The sequence below is a fragment of the Liolophura sinensis genome, chromosome 11 (assembly GCF_032854445.1).
Source record: "Liolophura sinensis isolate JHLJ2023 chromosome 11, CUHK_Ljap_v2, whole genome shotgun sequence".
NCBI classification, from domain to species: Eukaryota; Metazoa; Mollusca; class Polyplacophora; order Chitonida; family Chitonidae; genus Liolophura; species Liolophura sinensis.
The window spans coordinates 25356776-25378820 of NC_088305.1; the positions used below are offsets into that span (position 1 = coordinate 25356776).

General features: G+C 41.6%; 1 protein-coding gene across 1 annotated transcript in view; it reads left to right on the top strand.

Annotated features, from left to right (window-relative positions):
* The first annotated feature begins 218 nt into the window (after positions 1-218).
* Positions 219-22045, top strand: part of LOC135478237 (coiled-coil domain-containing protein CG32809-like) — a 56914-nt gene continuing 35087 nt past the window's right edge. The window contains exons 1-3 of the mRNA XM_064758509.1: positions 219-357; positions 623-743; positions 5247-5370. Coding sequence (XP_064614579.1) covers positions 219-357; positions 623-743; positions 5247-5370 — 384 coding nt within the window. The remainder of the gene's footprint in view (positions 358-622; positions 744-5246; positions 5371-22045) is intronic.

The following is a 22045-nucleotide window of genomic DNA, read 5'->3' on the forward strand; positions in this document are numbered from 1 at the left end:
GTCTTATAGCATAACACTACAAACTGACGGGGATGGTATGTGAGAACACGCCTCCATACTCGTAAATGTGACAAATATTTCCTTAAACTCTGCGTTCTTAACACAGTGTCATGCCTGGGGATCAGACCTCTGCTTTAATAAATGAAACGCTATAAAAACCTGACCAGGGACAATGTGAGCTGCTACAAGACAATACGGTGTGTTCCCTTCACCCCCCAATGGCACGCTTCCTGGCCGAGTTGCTATGGTGTGGCCGCTGTGACAGATCCCAGTCTCTGTCCTCCACCCCCTCAGAGAGTATCCGGGTTACATTCGAGTCGCCATCATCATCCCCGCACCACTTGACATCTGCCGCACGTCAGGCGCTTTCCACATGCATACCTGGTCGCCGGGTTTCAGAGCGCGAAACCAGCACCTGACTGTCCTCTCCGCCCACCCTCGTACTACCTCACCCCCCAAGCCTATCCTTAAGAAGACCGGGAAGGGGGTACCCCCAGAGATGCACACTCGTCATTCCGTCACCCCCAAACTCTCTTGATCCAGAGGTATGTGTACAACGCACAGCTCGCTGTGACAGCATGTCTCAGTCTTGTCGCACAATCGGACACATTGCTCTTTTCAGGAAATCTTTCGTTTGATGATGGCAGCCCCTGTGGCCATGAGATCATGAATATCAAACCACCATGTAACAAAGTTGTCAAAATAGTCCTGTTTGTTTTGGTTGTAGTTGAAACCTCTCCATAGTAAGAAACAGCTTAGCTTACTTTTGTGGTAATAATTAAACCCAGAAACTGTTAATTGGCATTAGTGGCATTTCACTAGCCCGCGGGAGTGGCCCACAGACTAAGAGGTCAAAAATAACAATGGGAAGTACAGCGAAATTAAGAACATTGGATGATATTCCCACAACTAGGCTTGACATTAACCGTAAATTATCTTCTTATATGTTAGAAGATTAGTCCACATGTAGGGTACATAAATTGTAAACATCAACAAAGCATTAATTTTATTTTATTAGTTTTTTGTCACCATGTTGTTTAGACGTGTGTTTTCACCAAGTTTGTGTGCCAGTAAAGACAGAATGCACAGGCACAATGGCAGATTTCTGTTTGTCCGCAGTCTTGGATAATACATTTGTAATAATTAAAAAATTGGAACATTTTGTTTTGTATGAATAAGAGTGCATTGAAATTTTCTTTTAAATTAAAAAGAAAACTTTTTCATGTATTGAAAACATGGGGGTACCTTACCCAGGGCAAAACTATAATTCTTCAACCTTTTCAGCTACATCTGCAACCAATATTTTGAAACATTCTGAAAAGACTAGAAGGTGAAATAACTTTTTATGAATCTTGCATCTTAAGTGACAAATAAATCATGTTTAGAGTCATTTTCATAAATAATCGTTGGCATAAATTCCGCTGGAAAAATTCCTTTAGAGGTTGAAAAGGGTGAAGATTTGAAAGTAAGTGAAAAAACAAAACTCACTAAGTTTGATGAGAAATCCAAGAAAAAAACAGCAAAACTTTATCTTACCTTTCAAAGGAAAACATGATACTTAATTTGTATTGGTAAGAAAATAGTGAAACATACTCTTGTATTAATGGAACGTGTTATTTTTATATTAATAAGAAAGCAAGGAAACCTTTTCTGCTGTTTTAAGCAGAATAGAGGGAAACTGTATCTTGTATCAATAAGAAAATATTGAAACATTTATTTAATTCAGTGAAATTTATTTTTATTATCATTTATCGAAATGAGAAAACTGTCTTTTATTAAGGAGTAATTGTTACTCATAAATTAATAATAAATGAAAACTTTAAAACTTAGTCTTGTATAATAAATAAAAAACCATTGAAATTTTACTCTTTGGTGCTAAGAAAACTGTTATCATACAAAATTTTTAAAAATATTTCAGAGGGTTTTTCTACAAATATTCTAAAAAATGAATAACTTGTGTTTTCTTATTTGAAGGAATATATCCTGAACTGTGAGTGTATATACATGTGTATGTGTATAGATATATATATCTGTGCAGACAAGAACCTCTGTTCTGTTAACACTCTGTGTTGTTTGTCATAGCCTACCTGCTGGTCAAATACTGACTGGTATTTGTCTTGTTGACATTATGGTCCCTCTATTGACACTGGACCAATACAAGCTTTTGAAGGTCACGCCTCTAGGATTACACCAGGTCTATAAAACTTCCACATCCTGTCCTGTATTGATCTAAATTTGGTGAAATCTTATTGCTGTACACAGAGATCTGACTTCTCCACTGTACACATGAAGCTGTGTAAATGAATATCTCAAAGTGTCTTGCGTAGGGCCTCTGTGGCTCAGTTGGTTAGCGCACTAGCACAGCGTAATGACCCAGGAGTCTCTCACCAATGCAGTCACTGTGAGTTCAAGTCCAGCTCATGCTGGCTTCCTTTCCAGCCGTAAGTGCCAGCAACCTGAGGATGGTCGTGGGTTTCCTATGGGCTCTAGCCAGTTTCCTCCCACCATAATGCTGGATGCCGTCGTATAAGTGAAATATTCTTGAGTACGGCGTAAAACACCGATCAAATACATGTAAATAAATAAATCAAAGTGTCTTGCTACATGTATATTTGCTATATTCTTGGAACTCAAAGGTGCATGCGCATATTAAACTAAACCTGTAGCTGTTCTTAAGAACTGACGACTGACAAACGAATTTTATTTCCTTTCGCTACATTTATTTTATTACCATAACGATATCCTATAGAACATTTTTCATTTTGCTTAGAAAGAAATGTTCTCAGTTTGAAGAAGACACCAAGGTGTGTTTTATCTTTATTAAGAAATTGTAAATTATTCACCATTGTCCCCAGACTACCCGTATTTGGATGAGGAAATAGTGATTGTCATTTTCATCACTGATTAAACGGTGGGAATAAATGTTGATTAACAGTTTTGCAGAAATCTGAGGTACAAGATGAACTGAAAATTTCTTTTCAGATACATGCAGCTTGATTTTCTTCATTTCTTTATTTGTAGATAGTGTTCTGTATTTCACACATGTAAATGGTCAGTTGAAGGTCAAATGGTAACTAGGGAAAGGTCAGCTGTCAATCACGGAAAGGGCAGTAATTCACACAGCTTAGTGGCCTAATGACATCTACACATGAAGCATGATAATTGATCTGGAACTAATTAAACCCTTCATTCGGTCGTTAAAACTCTGACTTTCACAGCTGCTAACAAAAGCTATTGTTGCCGATGTGCTTCCATGTAGTTCCACTGTTTGGAAGGACAGTATTAAACTGTATACGTTTAAAGAAAGACTTTGTAAACCACTTATGACCATAATAATGTGTTTTTGCACCTGAATTATTTATGTACTAGATAATAGGTTATATTACAATAAAAAGACAAATAGTTATACGAATTGTTTATTTTTGAGGGCAAGGGCAGAATTTTGTTTGACAATGGTTATTGACATTACCACATGTGCTCTAATGAATGGTTTTGTGTTTGATATACTCTCACACTCAGGTTTGTGTTATACTTACTGGGTACATGTACTGAAGTTCGGTTCACTTGTGCAAAGTACAGCTGTAGTTTACGTTATACCCCGAGTGTTAGCGTCGGCGGCCCAATAAAAGTGTTAGGGAGGTATCTTAAAAAGTACTGCATGCGTCAAGTGCAGGTTTTGCGTACATGTAGAGCATGATCACAGGAAGGGGGTGGGGGTGGGGTGGGGGTTTGTTGGGGGGGGGGGGGGGGCTGTCATTGATGTGTGAATATTAACTACTGAACATTACAAAATTCATGACTTAGTGTATTGTGTATTAGAATGAATGTTAAGCAAAGTGTTAGGGGTGGTATCTCAAAAAGCTCTGTATGTATTGACCAGAAGTTTGACATGCGTATAAAGCATACTGACACAAGGGGGATTTTCCATTGCGGACGTTATATGTGCATATTAATTATCTTAAACTACCAAATTCAACGAGGCACATTACATGCACTCTAAGGATTCCTTCGTCGTCATATGACTGAAAAATTGTTAAGTACGACGTTAAACCCCAAGCACTCACTCACTCACTCAGTTATTGTCAGGGGTCATCACTCTGAAAAGCTCCAAATATCAAACATCATGAGACCCCTACCAGCTCACTGCCAGGATGCTCAAAACAGACAACTAGCACTCACTACTGCTGAAGTTGTAGACATTCGGGTATAGGTATATAAATCCAAACACCTGCCCACTGGAACATTTGCCCAATAGCTGAACCTGAGTCACACTACAGGCAAACCGCTGGTGGGCTAATGGCAGGCTTCTGGGGTGATTGCATGCTACAGGTAAATAACTCAAGAGTTTTTAAGCTGGTGTTGCTGTGGACATCGAGAATATCAGTTCATTGAAGAATCGGCTTTTCATAATGAGCATCTGAGAAGCAGGTCCTCAAACACAATGGGCAACAACCTCAACTTCACAACTCGGAATACTGTCAGACTGTTGAAACATTATTTTATGCATTCATTTGTGTTTTGGATTTGTGCAACCATTATGTCCATTCAGTGGAAATATTATAGGTTTTACGAATTCCCTCAGATGTGTGAACAGCATTGTATTCCGATCAATCAATCAAGCAGTCCATCAGATTGGCCAGTCTGACTTCAAATAAAAGTGTCCATGAAGGCAAAGCTTCATTCACATAGCCAGTTTTGTTCAAAGGCTCGTTCATCATGGCAGTCAGCCAATCCAATTGTTGGTCTTATATCTTATGTTGTTTGCCATCATTCAGTCGGTTACATGTACATATGGTTGAAAAGGCAGTCTTACTTCCCAACTTGTGATTATTTTTGTTGTTGTTTTTTTGTAGCATCCAACCCCATTAGATACAGACCTTGTTAAATCTGATCTGTTAATCTATAAGTTGATTGTTGTGATTTCTTTGCAGTATTTATTTTTATTTTCATCATTTTCAATCTTATGGCCTCTGTATCTGAGTGGTTTTAACCTGCCAGCAGGGCACAGTATATCAGGAGCCTATCACCGATGTAGTCATGAGTTCAAGCCCAGCTCATGCTGGCATCCTCTCCTGTCGTATGTTATTAGGTCTTCCAGCAACCTGCAGATGGTTGTGGATTTCCCCCCGGGGTATAGCCAGTTTTCTTCCACCATAATACTGGCATTTTATAAGTGAAATATTGAATATGGTGCAAAACATCAGTCAAATAAATAAATAAATAAGTACTCCTTGTTTTCATTTCAGCGCTCCTGCTGAAGAACTGCGAGAAGAGTTCAAGCACAAGCTGATGAAAAAATTCCCTAAATCTACGGAGAGTTGCCATGGCGATGGAGGAAGTAGTGCTAGCGAAGATGGCTTCAGGATGAGGGTAAGTTTGTGAAGATTGAATGTTATTGTAAAATTCCCAAATCTCCATGCAGTTATGCCTTTGGAAAGATAAGTTAATCCTTTGGAAAGTTCAGATCAAAGAAATAGTTCTTTTGGGTGCGTACACTGTGCAAAGACAACCTTGCTAAAGTCCAATCATCTAATTGCCACCATCTTGTTACTGTCTTGTCATTTGCTAGATCTGAAGTAACACCTATTTGCAACCATTCTGTTGTTTGCCCATTCATAATCAGCTTGCTGTATTGCATTTTCTTTGTGTGAAGATGGTTCTTCCCTTCCACTTCATGTCTTTGTGGCTGGGGATGACTATTCTGTTAGCTACTAAATGTCCGACCTATTGAAGAAATCATGGGAAGGGCTGAGGGTACATGTCCTGTTTTTTGGGAGCAAGTCTGCCTTCCGTGTTGTAAGTGAAGCACATTATAGGAAGTGTGCCACTGATAGCCCGTGACATATATAACATAGGATTTACTTATTTATTCATCTGATTGGTGTTTTATGCCGTACTCAAGAATATTTCACTTATACACTGGTGGCCAGCATTATGGTTGGAGGAAATTTGGCAGAGCCTGAGGGGAAACCCACGACCATCCGCAGGTTGCTGAAGACCTGCCCATTTACGGGCCGCAGAGGAAGACAGCATGAGCTGGACTTGAGCTCACAGCAACCGCAAATAACATAGGAACAGCCATAGCTACATGTAAAGCAACATAATGTTAAGTTTCTAAAGGCTACAGTTTCCCCACTGAAACTTTAGAAAGTGTGTACGCCAGATGTTTGCAACAACAATTTGTTGAAAAATCTGGGTGACCCAGTTGTGACTTTGTTGTATTGAAGTGTGGTTGTCGTGAAGCGTGTTATAAAAGGAATAATTGTAGTTGTAGCCAGCATCAAGTACATATCAGGAGCAGCTACAATATAGGGAGATTCTGTACAGATGTAACTTCTTCTTACATCATCAAACCTTGGCTTTTACAACACTTTACAACAATTGATTTATCATGTTTGCAGGCTGAAGTTGCACAAAATCATCACTCAAAGATTAGCAATAGGGGACATGATTTTCAGCTGTATGAAGTCATTTGTGACTTATTTAACTTGATTTAGATTCTATTTTACATTACAGTGTATTTCACTAAGTGTTTTTCCAGATTATAACATTCATTCGGTATTTTATATTGGGTGATAAATGAATCATTTCTGTACCAAGGTAGATAAATCATGTATTCATTTGTGAGTCTGTCATCTCTCACAGCATGTTTTTTCTCGCCATAACATCTCATTCATGCAACAGTCTCTTCCTAAAATCCTTTTTGCAGGTGCTACTTGAATTGCCATCATCCCATAACACATATGATAAAGGGACATAATGAGCACTTTTCAAGTGTAGTGGTTTTATGCGGTTGTTACCTCCCCTTACCTCGTTTAATATCCCCTTATCTTGTTGGACTTAATTCTGCTTAATCCATGCTTCTAGGGGATGAGTAATTGGCTACTATTTATGCATTTACATGAATGGTTAGAATAAAACCCTGACTACGGTCAGTTGACAGGAGGCTTTTTCACTGGTTCACAGTTTGCCAGCTGTCACACTGTCGTAGCTTATCTGGTTTTACTCTCATTAGCAAACATTAGCAGTGCCCTGCAGCATAATTACTAAAAATACAGTTAAGGTGCAAGACTGAGCCGATTGGTTAAGCAACTTATCTATTAACAGTTATGTGATGGTCACATGGTTTAGGTTCAATCCCAGCCTTGGGCATGGGATAGTGTAGTCACCACTCTCCAAGAATTGCTGTTTGTATATGTAAGGTCTGTTAACAGTTACATGTAGGTCACACTAGGTTTTGGCTCAATCCTAGCCTTGGGCATGGGATAGTGTAGTCACCACTCTCCAAGAATTGCTGTTTGTATATGTAAGGTCTGTTAACAGTTACATGTAGGTCACACTAGGTTTTGGCTCAATCCCAGCCTTGGGCATGGGAGCCTGTAGTCACCACTCTCCAAGAATTGCTGTTTGTATATGTAAGGTCCTGTTAACAGTTACATGTAGGTCACACTAGGTTTTGGCTCAATCCAGCCTTGGGCATGGGATAGTGTAGTCACCACTCTCCAAGAATTGCTGTTTGTATATGTAAGGTCTGTTAACAGTTACATGTAGGTCACACTAGGTTTTGGTTCAATCCTAGCCTTGGGCATGGGGAGCCTGTAGTCACCACTCTCCAAGAATTGCTGTTTGTATATGTAAGGTCTGTTAACAGTTACATGTAGGTCACACTAGGTTTTGGTTCAATCCCAGCCTTGGGCATGGGATAGTGTAGTCACCACTCTCCAAGAATTGCTGTTTGTGTATGTAAGGTCTGTTAACAGTTACATGTAGGTCACACTAGGTTTTGGTTCAATCCCAGTCTTGGGCATGGGAGCCTGTAGTCACCACTCTCCAAGAATTGCTGTTTGTGTATGTAAGGTCTGTTAACAGTTACATGTAGGTCACACTAGGTTTTGGTTCAATCCTAGCCTTGGGCATGGGATAGTGTAGTCACCACTCTCCAAGAATTGCTGTTTGTGTATGTAAGGTCTGTTAACAGTTACATGTAGGTCACGCTAGGTTTTGGTTCAATCCCAGCCTTGGGCATGGGATCCTGTAGTCACCACTCTCCAAGAATTGCTGTTTGTGTATGTAAGGTCTGTTAACAGTTACATGTAGGTCACACTAGGTTTTGGCTCAATCCCAGCCTTGGGCATGGGATAGTGTAGTCACCACTCTCCAAGAATTGCTGTTTGTATATGTAAGGTCTGTTAACAGTTACATGTAGGTCGCACTAGGTTTTGGTTCAATCCCAGTCTTGGGCATGGGAGCCTGTAGTCACCACTCTCCAAGAATTGCTGTTTGTGTATGTTAGGTCTGTTAACAGTTACATGTAGGTCACACTAGGTTTTGGTTCAATCCCAGCCTTGGGCATGGGATAGTGTAGTCACCACTCTCCAAGAATTGCTGTTTGTGTATGTAAGGTCTGTTAACAGTTACATGTAGGTCACACTAGGTTTTGGTTCAATCCCAGCCTTGGGCATGGGAGCCTGTAGTCACCACTCTCCAAGAATTGCTGTTTGTGTATGTAAGGTCTGTTAACAGTTACATGTAGGTCACACTAGGTTTTGGCTCAATCCCAGCCTTGGGCATGGGAGCCTGTAGTCACCACTCTCCAAGAATTGCTGTTTGTATATGTAAGGTCTGTTAACAGTTACATGTAGGTCACACTAGGTTTTGGCTCAATCCCAGCCTTGGGCATGGGATAGTGTAGCCACCACTCTCCAAGAATTGCTGTTTGTGTATGTAAGGTCTGTTAACAGTTACATGTAGGTCACACTAGGTTTTGGTTCAATCCCAGCCTTGGGCATGGGATCCTGTAGTCACCACTCTCCAAGAATTGCTGTTTGTGTATGTAAGGTCTGTTAACAGTTACATGTAGGTCACACTAGGTTTTGGCTCAATCCCAGCCTTGGGCATGGGATCCTGTAGTCACCACTCTCCAAGAATTGCTGTTTGTATATGTAAGGTCTGTTAACAGTTACATGTAGGTCACACTAGGTTTTGGTTCAATCCCAGCCTTGGGCATGGGATCCTGTAGTCACCACTCTCCAAGAATTGCTGTTTGTGTATGTTAGGTCTGTTAACAGTTACATGTAGGTCACACTAGGTTTTGGTTCAATCCCAGCCTTGGGCATGGGAGCCTGTAGTCACCACTCTCCAAGAATTGCTGTTTGTGTATGTAAGGTCTGTTAACAGTTACATGTAGGTCACGCTAGGTTTTGGTTCAATCCCAGCCTTGGGCATGGGATAGTGTAGTCACCACTCTCCAAGAATTGCTGTTTGTATATGTAAGGTCTGTTAACAGTTACATGTAGGTCACACTAGGTTTTGGCTCAATCCTAGCCTTGGGCATGGGAGCCTGTAGTCACCACTCTCCAAGAATTGCTGTTTGTATATGTAAGGTCTGTTAACAGTTACATGTAGGTCACACTAGGTTTTGGTTCAATCCCAGCCTTGGGCATGGGATCCTGTAGTCACCACTCTCCAAGAATTGCTGTTTGTGTATGTAAGGTCTGTTAACAGTTACATGTAGGTCACGCTAGGTTTTGGCTCAATCCCAGCCTTGGGCATGGGAGCCTGTAGTCACCACTCTCCAAGAATTGCTGTTTGTGTATGTAAGGTCTGTTAACAGTTACATGTAGGTCGCACTAGGTTTTGGTTCAATCCCAGCCTTGGGCATGGGATAGTGTAGTCACCACTCTCCAAGAATTGCTGTTTGTGTATGTTAGGTCTGTTAACAGTTACATGTAGGTCACACTAGGTTTTGGTTCAATCCCAGCCTTGGGCATGGGAGCCTGTAGTCACCACTCTCCAAGAATTGCTGTTTGTGTATGTAAGGTCTGTTAACAGTTACATGTAGGTCACGCTAGGTTTTGGTTCAATCCCAGCCTTGGGCATGGGATAGTGTAGTCACCACTCTCCAAGAATTGCTGTTTGTATATGTAAGGTCTGTTAACAGTTACATGTAGGTCACACTAGGTTTTGGCTCAATCCCAGCCTTGGGCATGGGATAGTGTAGTCACCACTCTCCAAGAATTGCTGTTTGTGTATGTAAGGTCTGTTAACAGTTACATGTAGGTCACACTAGGTTTTGGTTCAATCCCAGCCTTGGGCATGGGATCCTGTAGTCACCACTCTCCAAGAATTGCTGTTTGTGTATGTAAGGTCTGTTAACAGTTACATGTAGGTCACACTAGGTTTTGGCTCAATCCCAGCCTTGGCATGGGAGCCTGTAGTCACCACTCTCCAAGAATTGCTGTTTGTGTATGTAAGGTCTGTTAACAGTTACATGTAGGTCACACTAGGTTTTGGCTCAATCCCAGCCTTGGGCATGGGAGCCTGTAGTCACCACTCTCCAAGAATTGCTGTTTGTATATGTAAGGTCTGTTAACAGTTACATGTAGGTCACACTAGGTTTTGGTTCAATCCCAGCCTTGGGCATGGGATCCTGTAGTCACCACTCTCCAAGAATTGCTGTTTGTGTATGTAAGGTCTGTTAACAGTTACATGTAGGTCACACTAGGTTTTGGCTCAATCCCAGCCTTGGGCATGGGAGCCTGTAGTCACCACTCTCCAAGAATTGCTGTTTGTGTATGTAAGGTCTGTTAACAGTTACATGTAGGTCATGCTAGGTTTTGGTTCAATCCCAGCCTTGGGCATGGGATAGTGTAGTCACCACTCTCCAAGAATTGCTGTTTGTATATGTAAGGTCTGTTAACAGTTACATGTAGGTCACACTAGGTTTTGGTTCAATCCCAGCCTTGGGCATGGGATAGTGTAGTCACCACTCTCCAAGAATTGCTGTTTGTATATGTAAGGTCTGTTAACAGTTACATGTAGGTCACACTAGGTTTTGGTTCAATCCCAGCCTTGGGCATGGGATAGTGTAGTCACCACTCTCCAAGAATTGCTGTTTGTGTATGTAAGGTCTGTTAACAGTTACATGTAGGTCACACTAGGTTTTGGTTCAATCCCAGCCATGGGCATGGGATAGTGTAGTCACCACTCTCCAAGAATTGCTGTTTGTATATGTAAGGTCTGTTAACAGTTACATGTAGGTCACACTAGGTTTTGGTTCAATCCCAGCCATGGGCATGGGATAGTGTAGTCACCACTCTCCAAGAATTGCTGTTTGTATATGTAAGGTCTGTTAACAGTTACATGTAGGTCACACTAGGTTTTGGTTCAATCCCAGCCTTGGGCATGGGATAGTGTAGTCACCACTCTCCAAGAATTGCTGTTTGTATATGTAAGGTCTGTTAACAGTTACATGTAGGTCACACTAGGTTTTGGTTCAATCCCAGCCATGGGCATGGGATAGTGTAGTCACCACTCTCCAAGAATTGCTGTTTGTATATGTAAGGTCTGTTAACAGTTACATGTAGGTCACACTAGGTTTTGGTTCAATCCCAGCCATGGGCATGGGATAGTGTAGTCACCACTCTCCAAGAATTGCTGTTTGTATATGTAAGGTCTGTTAACAGTTACATCTAGGTCACACTAGGTTTTGGTTCAATCCCAGCCTTGGGCATGGGATCCTGTAGTCACCACTCTCTAAGAATTGATGTTTATGTATGTAAGGTCACACCAATTAAATTTTTTGTTTTTAGGGCTGACTGCATCTTTGTTTAATGTCGTCGAAGGGATTAAAAATAAAACTGGAAAAAAAAAATGGCTCAATTTGTGGGAAATGTGGACCGTCCCAGCAATTTTTCCTGTTCAAGATGTATTCATGAGATTGGAAAGCCTTGAAAGATAGGAAAATCTGGAAATTATCAAGATCAGACAAAAGAAAGAGAATTTAAAATGTTTTTGTTTTTTTTTTCTCTTTTTTTGGATTCGTTAGTGTTGGCTCATCTGCCAAACACAAAATAAAATTAGTGTCATCTCACAATTGATCTTGAAGTGGGGTGAGGTGTGGGTATGGTTCATCTTACACGAAGTTTGTGGGATATCGCATGCCTTCCATCACCATGGCCGTCTGGCCGTTATATATGGAAAAGTTTATTTGTCAGAAGACTAGAGTTTGCTCCTAGTATAGTACTCCCCCTTCACCTTGCCCTCTCCCAGCCCACACCCTGCCCTCACTCCGCTTTCACCCTGTCCTCACCCAGCCCACACCCTGCCCTCACTCCGCTCTCACCCTGTCCTCACCCAGCCCACACCCTGCCCTCACTCCACTCTCACCCTGCCCTCACCCAGCCCACACCCTGCCCTCACTCCGCTCTCACCCTGTCCTCACCCAGCCCACACCCTGCCCTCACTCCGCTCTCACCCTGTCCTCACCCTGCCCTCACTCCACTCTCACCCTGCCCTCACCCAGTCCACAGCCTGCCCTCACTCCGCTCTCACCCTGTCCTCACCCAGCCCACACCCTGCCCTCACTCCGCTCTCACCCTGTCCTCACCCTGCCCTCACTCCACTCTCACCCTGCCCTCACCCAGTCCACAGCCTGCCCTCACTCCGCTCTCACCCTGTCCTCACCCAGCCCACACCCTGCCCTCACTCCGCTCTCACCCTGTCCTCACCCAGCCCACACCCTGCCGTCACTCCACTCTCACCCTGCCCTCACCCAGTCCACACCCTGCCGTCACTCCACTCTCACCCTGCCCTCACCCAGTCCACACCCTGCCCTTACTCCACTCTCACCCTGCCCACACCCTGCCCTCACTCCGCTCTCACCCTGTCCTCACCCAGCCCACACCCTGCCCTCACTCCACTCTCACCCTGCCCTCACCCAGTCCACACCCTGCCCTCACTCCACTCTCACCCTGCCCTCACCCAGTCCACACCCTGCCCTCACTCCACTCTCACCCTGCCCTCACCCAGCCCACACCCTGCCCTCACTCCGCCCTGATTTCTTATGCTGATTTACATTGCAGTCATGTGTGAACACATGGTGATCAACCAAACATACCTTTCCAACAGATGGTTTTATTATCTTCAGATGGAAAACAAAATCCTATTTTTTTTTTGTGCCTCCAGGGAGTGTTTTATTTGCTCTGGTAACAACCACATATTATGACTGTTGGTGTCTAGTCTGATCGACAGACCTGACACCCAGTGATGCTCATGTACAAAAATCAACTGCGGAAATAACTCCCTTTGTTGGTAGCTGTTGTGAAGCCTTGTGGTCGAATATCTCCTGTGTTTTGTTTTTTTGTATGTTTTTTGTTTATAAGTGCCAAATCACTATTGATAGGAATCCATAGTGACAGAGAGCTAATTAACAGTAGAACAAGCTGATTGCTTTTTTTTTTCTTCTTGTGAACCTTGGTTGTTTTTTAGACCCTTTTCTCCGTAACATGATGTCTTCCGTGTGTGTTATTGGCCGTGTGTTAGGTCGTTATCTCTTGCTCTATGATGTGTTTATGTTTTGACTAACCTGAGAAGAGAGACTTTTTTAATTGCCGAGATAACGACTGTTTAATTCTATGTATAGAGGTAAATGGTCTTTAACTTCACTCGTAAGTTTACAAAGCATATCCCATGGTTCATTGTGTCTGACCGTGGTTCTTTCTGGCTGAGCCTCTTTAATTTATGACACAATTTGGAAAGTGTATCCCATGATTCATAGCGTCTTATTGTGACTGTTATAATGGAAATTACATGTTGAGGTAGTTACGTGGGTAGTTCACAAAACCAATAAACATGCGCACGCTTCACCGAGCAGGCAGTCATTACCAGGGTTTGTTAGATGATAATCAGAAATGTGGTACAGCACAGCATACATGCGTATGACTGTCAGGTTTGCTATCATCGGTAAGAAAAAAGGGGCAAAGCAATATTTTTGTGAGAATTCTGCACAAGTCACAATATTTACAAGTGAAGAAAACATAAAGCGTAAACAAGAAAAATAAATAATAAATAAAGGTATGCTGCCAAGTTATTGAGGCTCCATGCCACTGACAGGTCTCAGGTGAAATACTAGAGAGCAGAGACTGTGAGTGGGTCCAAATTTTACAGTGTTTATGTAAAAAGTCATGTGTTAAGGTCTATGTGTACCTCATATCCCCCCCCCAAAAAAAAATTAAATTGTTTTTTGCCTTATTAGTTTTTTTTAATTTAGTGTTTTACCCCATACTCAATCATTTTAAAATATTGCAAAATGGCCGTCAGTTTTATGGGAGCAGGAAATCAGCATGTCCGAAGTTAAGCTGTCCACCTGCAGCTGTTTACAGACAATGACAGATGGCTTTAGATGGTATAAACTACCCCATGGGCACCATCAACTGCTCATATTAAAACTTCTATGTACAAGGTTGAGACTGATTTCACACCTCGTGGGTCAGTGTTTGGGAACGTAGCATACCTTGACATCAGTCCATGCCTGTTTCTCTAGTATAGTCTAGTATATACATATATATATATATATATATATATATATATATATATATATATATATATATATATACCTACAGCTCGGTAAGAGTCGTCCGTTTTTATAAATATGTATATATTTTACTCAGTCATCATACATCAACTCAGATATTTCGTGATGAAAAAATAAATGGTATTGTATTTTAACGATGCTACTTTCCATGTCATTATGTCGTTTTGAGAAAAAAATCATTGGCTTAAGGGCAGAGTTAGTCTACACAGATTTGTTTGTAATTACCTGTTCCTTAATTACCTGTTATGCCAATCCATGCCCTTAATGACCTTCAGGGCATAATTAGGTTTTTAGATCGATTATTTGAGGTGGGTGAGTGGGTGTGTAGAACTGCCATCAGTAATAGCCAGTAGGGGCATATCGCTATCAACTTTACTTGTTTATATTATTTATTTATTTGAATGGTGTTTTATGCCATACTCAAGAATATTTCACTTGTACGATGGTGGCCAGCATTATTGTGGGAGGAAACTGGGCAGAGCCCAAGGGAAACCCGCAACCATTCGCAGGTTGCTGGCAGACCTTCCCTCTAGTTTACTTAATTTCACATAATTATTTGTTTTCTTCTGTTGATGCCCACACCAGGATACCAGAGTATAATCCCAGGCATTCGGTAAATTTTTATTTCAACATAGGCCTGGAGGGCATCTGTGGCTCAGTTGGTTAGCACGCTAGCGCAGCGTAATGACCCAGGAGCCTTTCACCAATGCGGTCACTGTGACTTCAAGTCCAGCTCATGCTGGCTTCCTCTCCGGCCGTAAGTGAGAAGGTCTGTCAGGAACCTGCGAATGGTCATGGGTTTCCCTTGGGCTCTGCCCGGTTTCCGCCCACCATAATCCTGACCGCCGTCGTTTAAGTGACATATTCTTGTGTACGGCATAAAACACCAAGCAAATAAATAAATAAATAACATAGGCCTGATTCTTCATGATCAGTGGTAGACAAGTATGTGGAAGTATTTCTAAAATAATAGCCTTGACTTGGCTCAGAATTACATTATCACTCTATTACTCAGTGGAACTAACATGTACATTTATTTATATTATTTTATTTGGTTTTTAATATCCACTCCACTGTATTCAAGAACAGCTGATTGTATTCCAGAATTTTGGTCTGACAAATAAATTCCGTGGACCCTGATATCTTCCCTGACGCTTAGTTTGTTCATGAAAATATGAGTGATAAAACAACAAGAATGGGAAAAGAAATGTTATTTTTTTTTTTTGGTGTTTTTCTGAAAGCTTTGCTAAACATTTATACTGAAGGGTGATATGGTAAAACAGTTTGATTTATAGATATAAAAAAAGTATCGATATACATATTTGAAAAAAAAAATGCTCATATTATATTAATATCAAAGAATGCTAAGAAGCAGAATTGAATATGTTTATGCTGGGATAAGGAAATGAAGTAATATATGATATATACAGAAATGTACCTAAAATTTGACTTTGTTCCACATTTTCCCTGATTCTAGGAGTTTTATTTATCTTACGTGCAGGTGTTTTTAAGGTTTGTTTGGAAGGTAGAATGATATCCTACTGGAAAAACTTAGGTTTTAGCAAAAGAGGGATGTAACATTGTTCATCTCTGTAAATACACTTTTTGGGATGAAATTTTTGGGTCATTTAAGTATTTTCTTCACAATATGACCAATTTTAAATTATACACCCTATAATATCAGACCAATAAAAGAAAAATTAGGGGTAAATGTGAGTTGACTGGCGGCTCTACGCCCCACTCTTTAATACGAGATGTAATGTTTTGACACCTGAGCTTATTTAAATATTTATGAATGTTTCCACTCCAGAGGCCCACTCAGTCTTAACGTGTTGTTTTATGTTTGTGTACAGGCTAAGAACACATCCGATGAAATAAAAAACACAAATATCAGGATCACCCTCAAAGAATGTTGTTATTGACACGGCCTAGATTGCCATTGATTTTTACATGTTTGAGGGGAAATGGATATCAGAAAATCTCACCCATCACCCCTTGAGTGGACAGTGGGCCAGTCCATGGGTTGTAAGCTGTCAGTTTCACTGGGTTTCACTGATCTCAGATGTTCATTTCAGTCAGGAGAGTCTATGTGACTGGGCTGCTGTAGGGCGAGGTGGTCAGCTGGTTAGACTAGAACTGTAGATAGTACACAGCCTGTATTTGATTCTCTGGGCTCCATGTGCTAGTTTTAGGTATTATTGCATTTCGCTCAGCTTGTATAAAGTGGCGAGTCCTCCGCTAAGACATTGGCCTGATCTGGTTTAAAATGGTTTACATGGCTTTACACACAGGCACATGTTCTGTACATTGCTGAGAACAGACCAACGCTGTCCCAGGGATATACAGAGACCGTTCCTGAAAGAAATGCCGTTCTGCGGAGAAAACGTGCACCATAGCATGAAATTGTCATGGCTTCCTAACATCAACAGCGTCAAAAAAATCCTCAAGCTGAGAAGAAAATGACCAAAAAAAGACAAGGATGGATTATCTTTCTTTCTACTGAAGTGAAGTCTCTTTTATGTGTTGATGACTTTGTATATTTATATCATTCGTCAAGTAGAGCTCGTGCGAATGTCTGGCAGTAGTTGATTTCTTCACCTGATGATGCAAAGTTCGCAGGTGTGGAAAGCTGATTGGCTGATTTAGCACTGTTTTGACGGTTGTGACAGATTCATTATTTAAGCAGAGGGTTTCCTTCAGATTATTTTACATCTCTGCTGTTGTGAGTTTTTCATCACAGAAAGGACATTAAATGTGAATATTATTTAGTTTTCTTCCCCTAGAAATTTACCTTTGTCTTGGATTACAACGGTCACACCTGGATCTTATTTTACCTGTGCTTACCGATAATTCAAGATCAATCAACATGGCCCAGGTAGTGAAGGACCTATGGAGACGCTACAGTCATACCCACGTAGGTTACTACATTGTTCTTATATTATGCACTGATATATTTGATCTTCATGCATTTATACATTTATTTGGGGCCTGTCTTGCATCATCTAGCAGTTTAATAAAGAGGTGCTTGTCTTTCAGTCTTTAGGATACACAAGGTGTGGGTTCAAACCCAGGCCTTGGACAGGGAATTTGTAGATTCCCCCGTGATTTTTATTTGTGGGCCATGGGTTCGATTAGTGGTTACACAAGGACACTCATGTGGCCGTTTGCGCAAGACCAGTTGTCTGCCACTAGTATGGTATATACATCTGTATTTCATGTGTAGTAAACTCGGTCAGTTCCGTGTACTTACCACAGCGCAGTGGTTTACACTGGACACTGTGATTTCCACCACTTACTAAACTTGCTGATCCAGTGAAAAATCCTTGAGTATGGCATTTAGCAACAATCCAGAGATAAATAAGGAAAAAAATATGATCTTTGGTAAGATGCCATGCACATGTTTGATTTATTTATTTATTTGATTGGTGTTTTACGCCGTACTCAAGAATATTTCACTTATACGACGGCGGCCAGCATAATGGTGGGTGGAAACCGGGCACAGCCCGGGGGAAACCCACGACCATCCGCAGGTTGCTGAAAGACCTTCCCACTTACAGCCGGAGAGGAATCCAGCATGAGCTGGACTTGAACTCAGAGCGACCGCATTGGTGAGAGGCTTCTGGGTCATTACGCTGCGCTAGCGCGCTAACCGACCACATGTTTGATTTATTTATTTATTTGTCGTTTTACTCTGTTCTCAATTTTGCTTGGATTATTACTTGCATTATAACACATTATCAGTCGGGGCCTCCGTGGCTCAGTCGGTTAGCGCGCTAGCGCAGCGTAATGACCCAGGAGCCTCTCACCAATGCGGTCGCTGTGAGTTCAAGTCCAGCTCATGCTGGCTTCCTCTCTGGCCGTAAGTGGGAAGGTCTGTCAGCAACCTGCGGATGGTTAGGGTTTCCCCCCGGGCTGTGCCCGGTTTTCACCCACCATAATGCTGGCCGCCGTCGTATAAGTGAAATATTCTTGAGTACGGCGTAAAACTCCGATCAAGAAAAAAAAGCAAAAAAAAAACAACATTATCAGTGAGAACAGGATTTACTTGCGTGATGGAAAACTTCTATGTGAGGATATGTTTATTCTCAAGAATGTGCATTACATGTGTTTTGTCACTAAAAGTCATTTGTATGTGTAAGATGATATGGCATATGTGTAAGATGATATGGCGTATGTGTAAGATGATATGGCGTATGTGTAAGATGATAAACAGGGGGCCTCCTTGTCCAGCCGTACGTGGGAAGGTCTACCAGCAACCTGCGGATGGTCATGGGTTTCCCCCAGCACATTGCTGGCTGCCGTCGTATAAGTGAAATATTCCTGACTATGGCGTAAAACGTCAATTAAATAAATAAACACTGTCCTGGGATATGCTTTAGTAAAAATTCTTCATTTTTTTTTTTTTTTTTCGCCCATGAAAGACAAAGCTGGGACTTCATGATATGACATCATTGATTGTAACTGTGACAGACCACCATAGAATCCAATGTTTTGAAAGCATTTTACTGGGTTAAAAAGAATTCTAATGAAAAGCAATCGATCCTTTCTCCATGGGTTGATGGTCTTCTATCTGATTTATACACTGTTTTAGTGTTTTCATTGCCTTTAACTACAGTTGAAGCCTGGAACTCATTTTACGCACAGGTCTGCTTTAATACTACATTGTGGTCGGACACAAATCATTCAGTCCTGCATTACCCTGTTTTTACAGCTTTGTTTTTGTGGAAATGTACTGTATAGTAACCATGGAGAAGTGTTAATGGCCAAGTTGTCAAGGACACATAAATCACTGGAAATCAGAGCTGTAAAAATCGCCAAACAAAATAGTGCTTCACTTAATTTCCATGTGCAGGTCTAAGTACACATCATTCTAACACATCTGCCAAATCAGTAGTAATGCAGTTCTTCAACGTTTTCAACTGTTTGCAAGCTGTTTATTCAGACATATACAGAAGGCATTATTCTGTGTATACTGAAAAAATTGTACATTTTGTGAAGCTCTGGTTTTGGCCAATGTAGCCAATGTTGTGTAGTGTCTCAAAAATCAAATTAAAAATGTGCATAAATTACACTGAAAGCTTCTCTTTTATATTCCAAAAGATTGACGAATTAGTGTACACAGAGAATAGATGTTAACTCCATAGATTGGACAGCAGTTAATTTTTTCACGTGACCGAACACTGTTGTCAAAGACCAACATCATAATGTTAAGCAAAGGTGTTCAAACCACAGGAAGGATGACCATACAGGGCCATATCTGGACAAAAAATTGACGGTCCTGACTCAAGACTTTAAAGGTGACATTGTGACAGCCTATATACAGAAATTTTATGAAGTGCAACAAAATGACACTTTCTGGAAGCTTCAGAGTCTGTAAATGACAGAAATTTGTATGAAAACTTAATTTTTTATTGGCTAACCATCATGATTACATGTACTAGTTAGTTTTAATACCGCTTGATGACATGTAGTTTGGGCACCCAACAGTTGAGGAGCACAAAGGTTCTCCACAACTAAAATGGCTCTAGATATATGCCCTGGCTGTTATGGCACACAGTGAAAACAAACAATAGGACATCGTCAGTGTCGTTAACAAGAAGTCGTGCAATCTTTTTGTAGGTCAATTTGTTAAACTTGAGTGTGGATTACTTACTCTACACTCTCTGATAGTGGATTACTTACTCTACACTCTCTGACAGTGGATTACTTACTCTACACTTTCTGACCGTGGATTACTCACTCTACACTCTCTGATAGTGGATTACTTACTCTACACTCTCTGACAGTGGATTACTTACTCTACACTCTCTGATAGTGGATTACTTACTCTACACTCTCTGACAGTGGATTACTTACTCTACACTTTCTGACCGTGGATTACTCACTCTACACTCTCTGATAGTGGATTACTCACTCTACACTCTCTGACAGTGGATTACTTACGCTACACTCTCTGACAGTGGATTACTTACTCTACACTCTCTGACAGTGGATTACTTACTCTACACTTTCTGACCGTGGATTACTCACTCTACACTCTCTGATAGTGGATTACTTACTCTACACTCTCTGACAGTGGATTACTTACTCTACACTCTCTGACCGTGGATTACTCACTCTACACTCTCTGATAGTGGATTACTTACGCTACACTCTCTGATAGTGGATTACTTACGCTACACTCTCTGATAGTGGATTACTTACGCTACACTCTCTGATAGTGGATTACTTACGCTACACTCTCTGACAGTGGATTACTTACTCTACACTTTCTGACAGTGGATTACTCACTCTACACTCTCTGATAGTGGATTACTTACTCTACACTCTCTGACAGTGGATTACTTACGCTACACTCTCTGATAGTGGATTACTTACTCTACACTCTCTGACAGTGGATTACTCACTCTACACTCTCTGACAGTGGATTACTTACTCTACACTTTCTGACAGTGGATTACTCACTCTACACTCTCTGACCGTGGATTACTCACTCTACACTCTCTGATAGTGGATTACTTACGCTACACTCTCTGATAGTGGATTACTTACTCTACACTCTCTGATAGTGGATTACTTACTCTACACTCTCTGACAGTGGATTACTCACTCTACACTCTCTGACCGTGGATTACTCACTCTACACTCTCTGATAGTGGATTACTTACTCTACACTCTCTGATAGTGGGTTACTTACGCTACACTCTCTGATAGTGGGTTACTTACGCTACACTCTCTGATAGTGGATTACTTACTCTACACTCTCTGATAGTGGATTACTTACGCTACACTCTCTGATAGTGGATTACTTACGCTACACTCTCTGATAGTGGGTTACTTACGCTACACTCTCTGATAGTGGGTTACTTACGCTACACTCTCTGATAGTGGATTACTTACTCTACACACTCTGACAGACCCATGTACACTTGGCAGCTACAAAGTATAAACAATGAAAAGTTGTTTTAATTTTCCATCACAAGTTTGACGATCATGTTCAGTCTAATGTGGTCCATTCTATAAAGAGTGGGTGCTGGGAGCCTGCGGCATCCAATGGACACTCTATTTTGGGCATTCCATTTTTATTTGAATTGTGTACTTAGGTGTATATGAGAGATTAGTTCAGGTTCCCCAATGCCACATGTAGCCGGTTCCCCAGTGCCACATGTAGCCGGTTCCCCAATACTGATGCCAAATGTGGCTGGTTCCCCAATGCCACATGTGGCCGGCTCCGCAATGCCACATGTAGCCAGCTGCCCAATACCACATGTGGCCGGTTCCCCAGTGCTGTATGTGGCCCATTCTTCAATGCCACATGTGGCCGGTTCCCCTATGCCGTATGTGGCCAGTTCCCAATGCCACATGTGGCCATTTCTCCATTGCAACATGTGCACCAATGCCACATGTGGCCGGTTCCCCAATGTTGCATGTGGCCGGTTCCCCAATGCTGCATGTGGCCAGTTTCGTAATGCCATATGTAGCTGGTTCCCATGTGGTCCGTTCCCCAGTGTAGTATGTGGTCCGTTCCCCAATGCCTTATGTAGCTGGTGCCCCAGTGATATATGTATCCCATATATGTACCCCATGTGGCCGTATCCCCAGTGCCGCATGTGGCCAGTTCCTCAGTGTGGCCGGTTCCCCAATGCCATATGTAGCTGGTTCCCCAGTGTG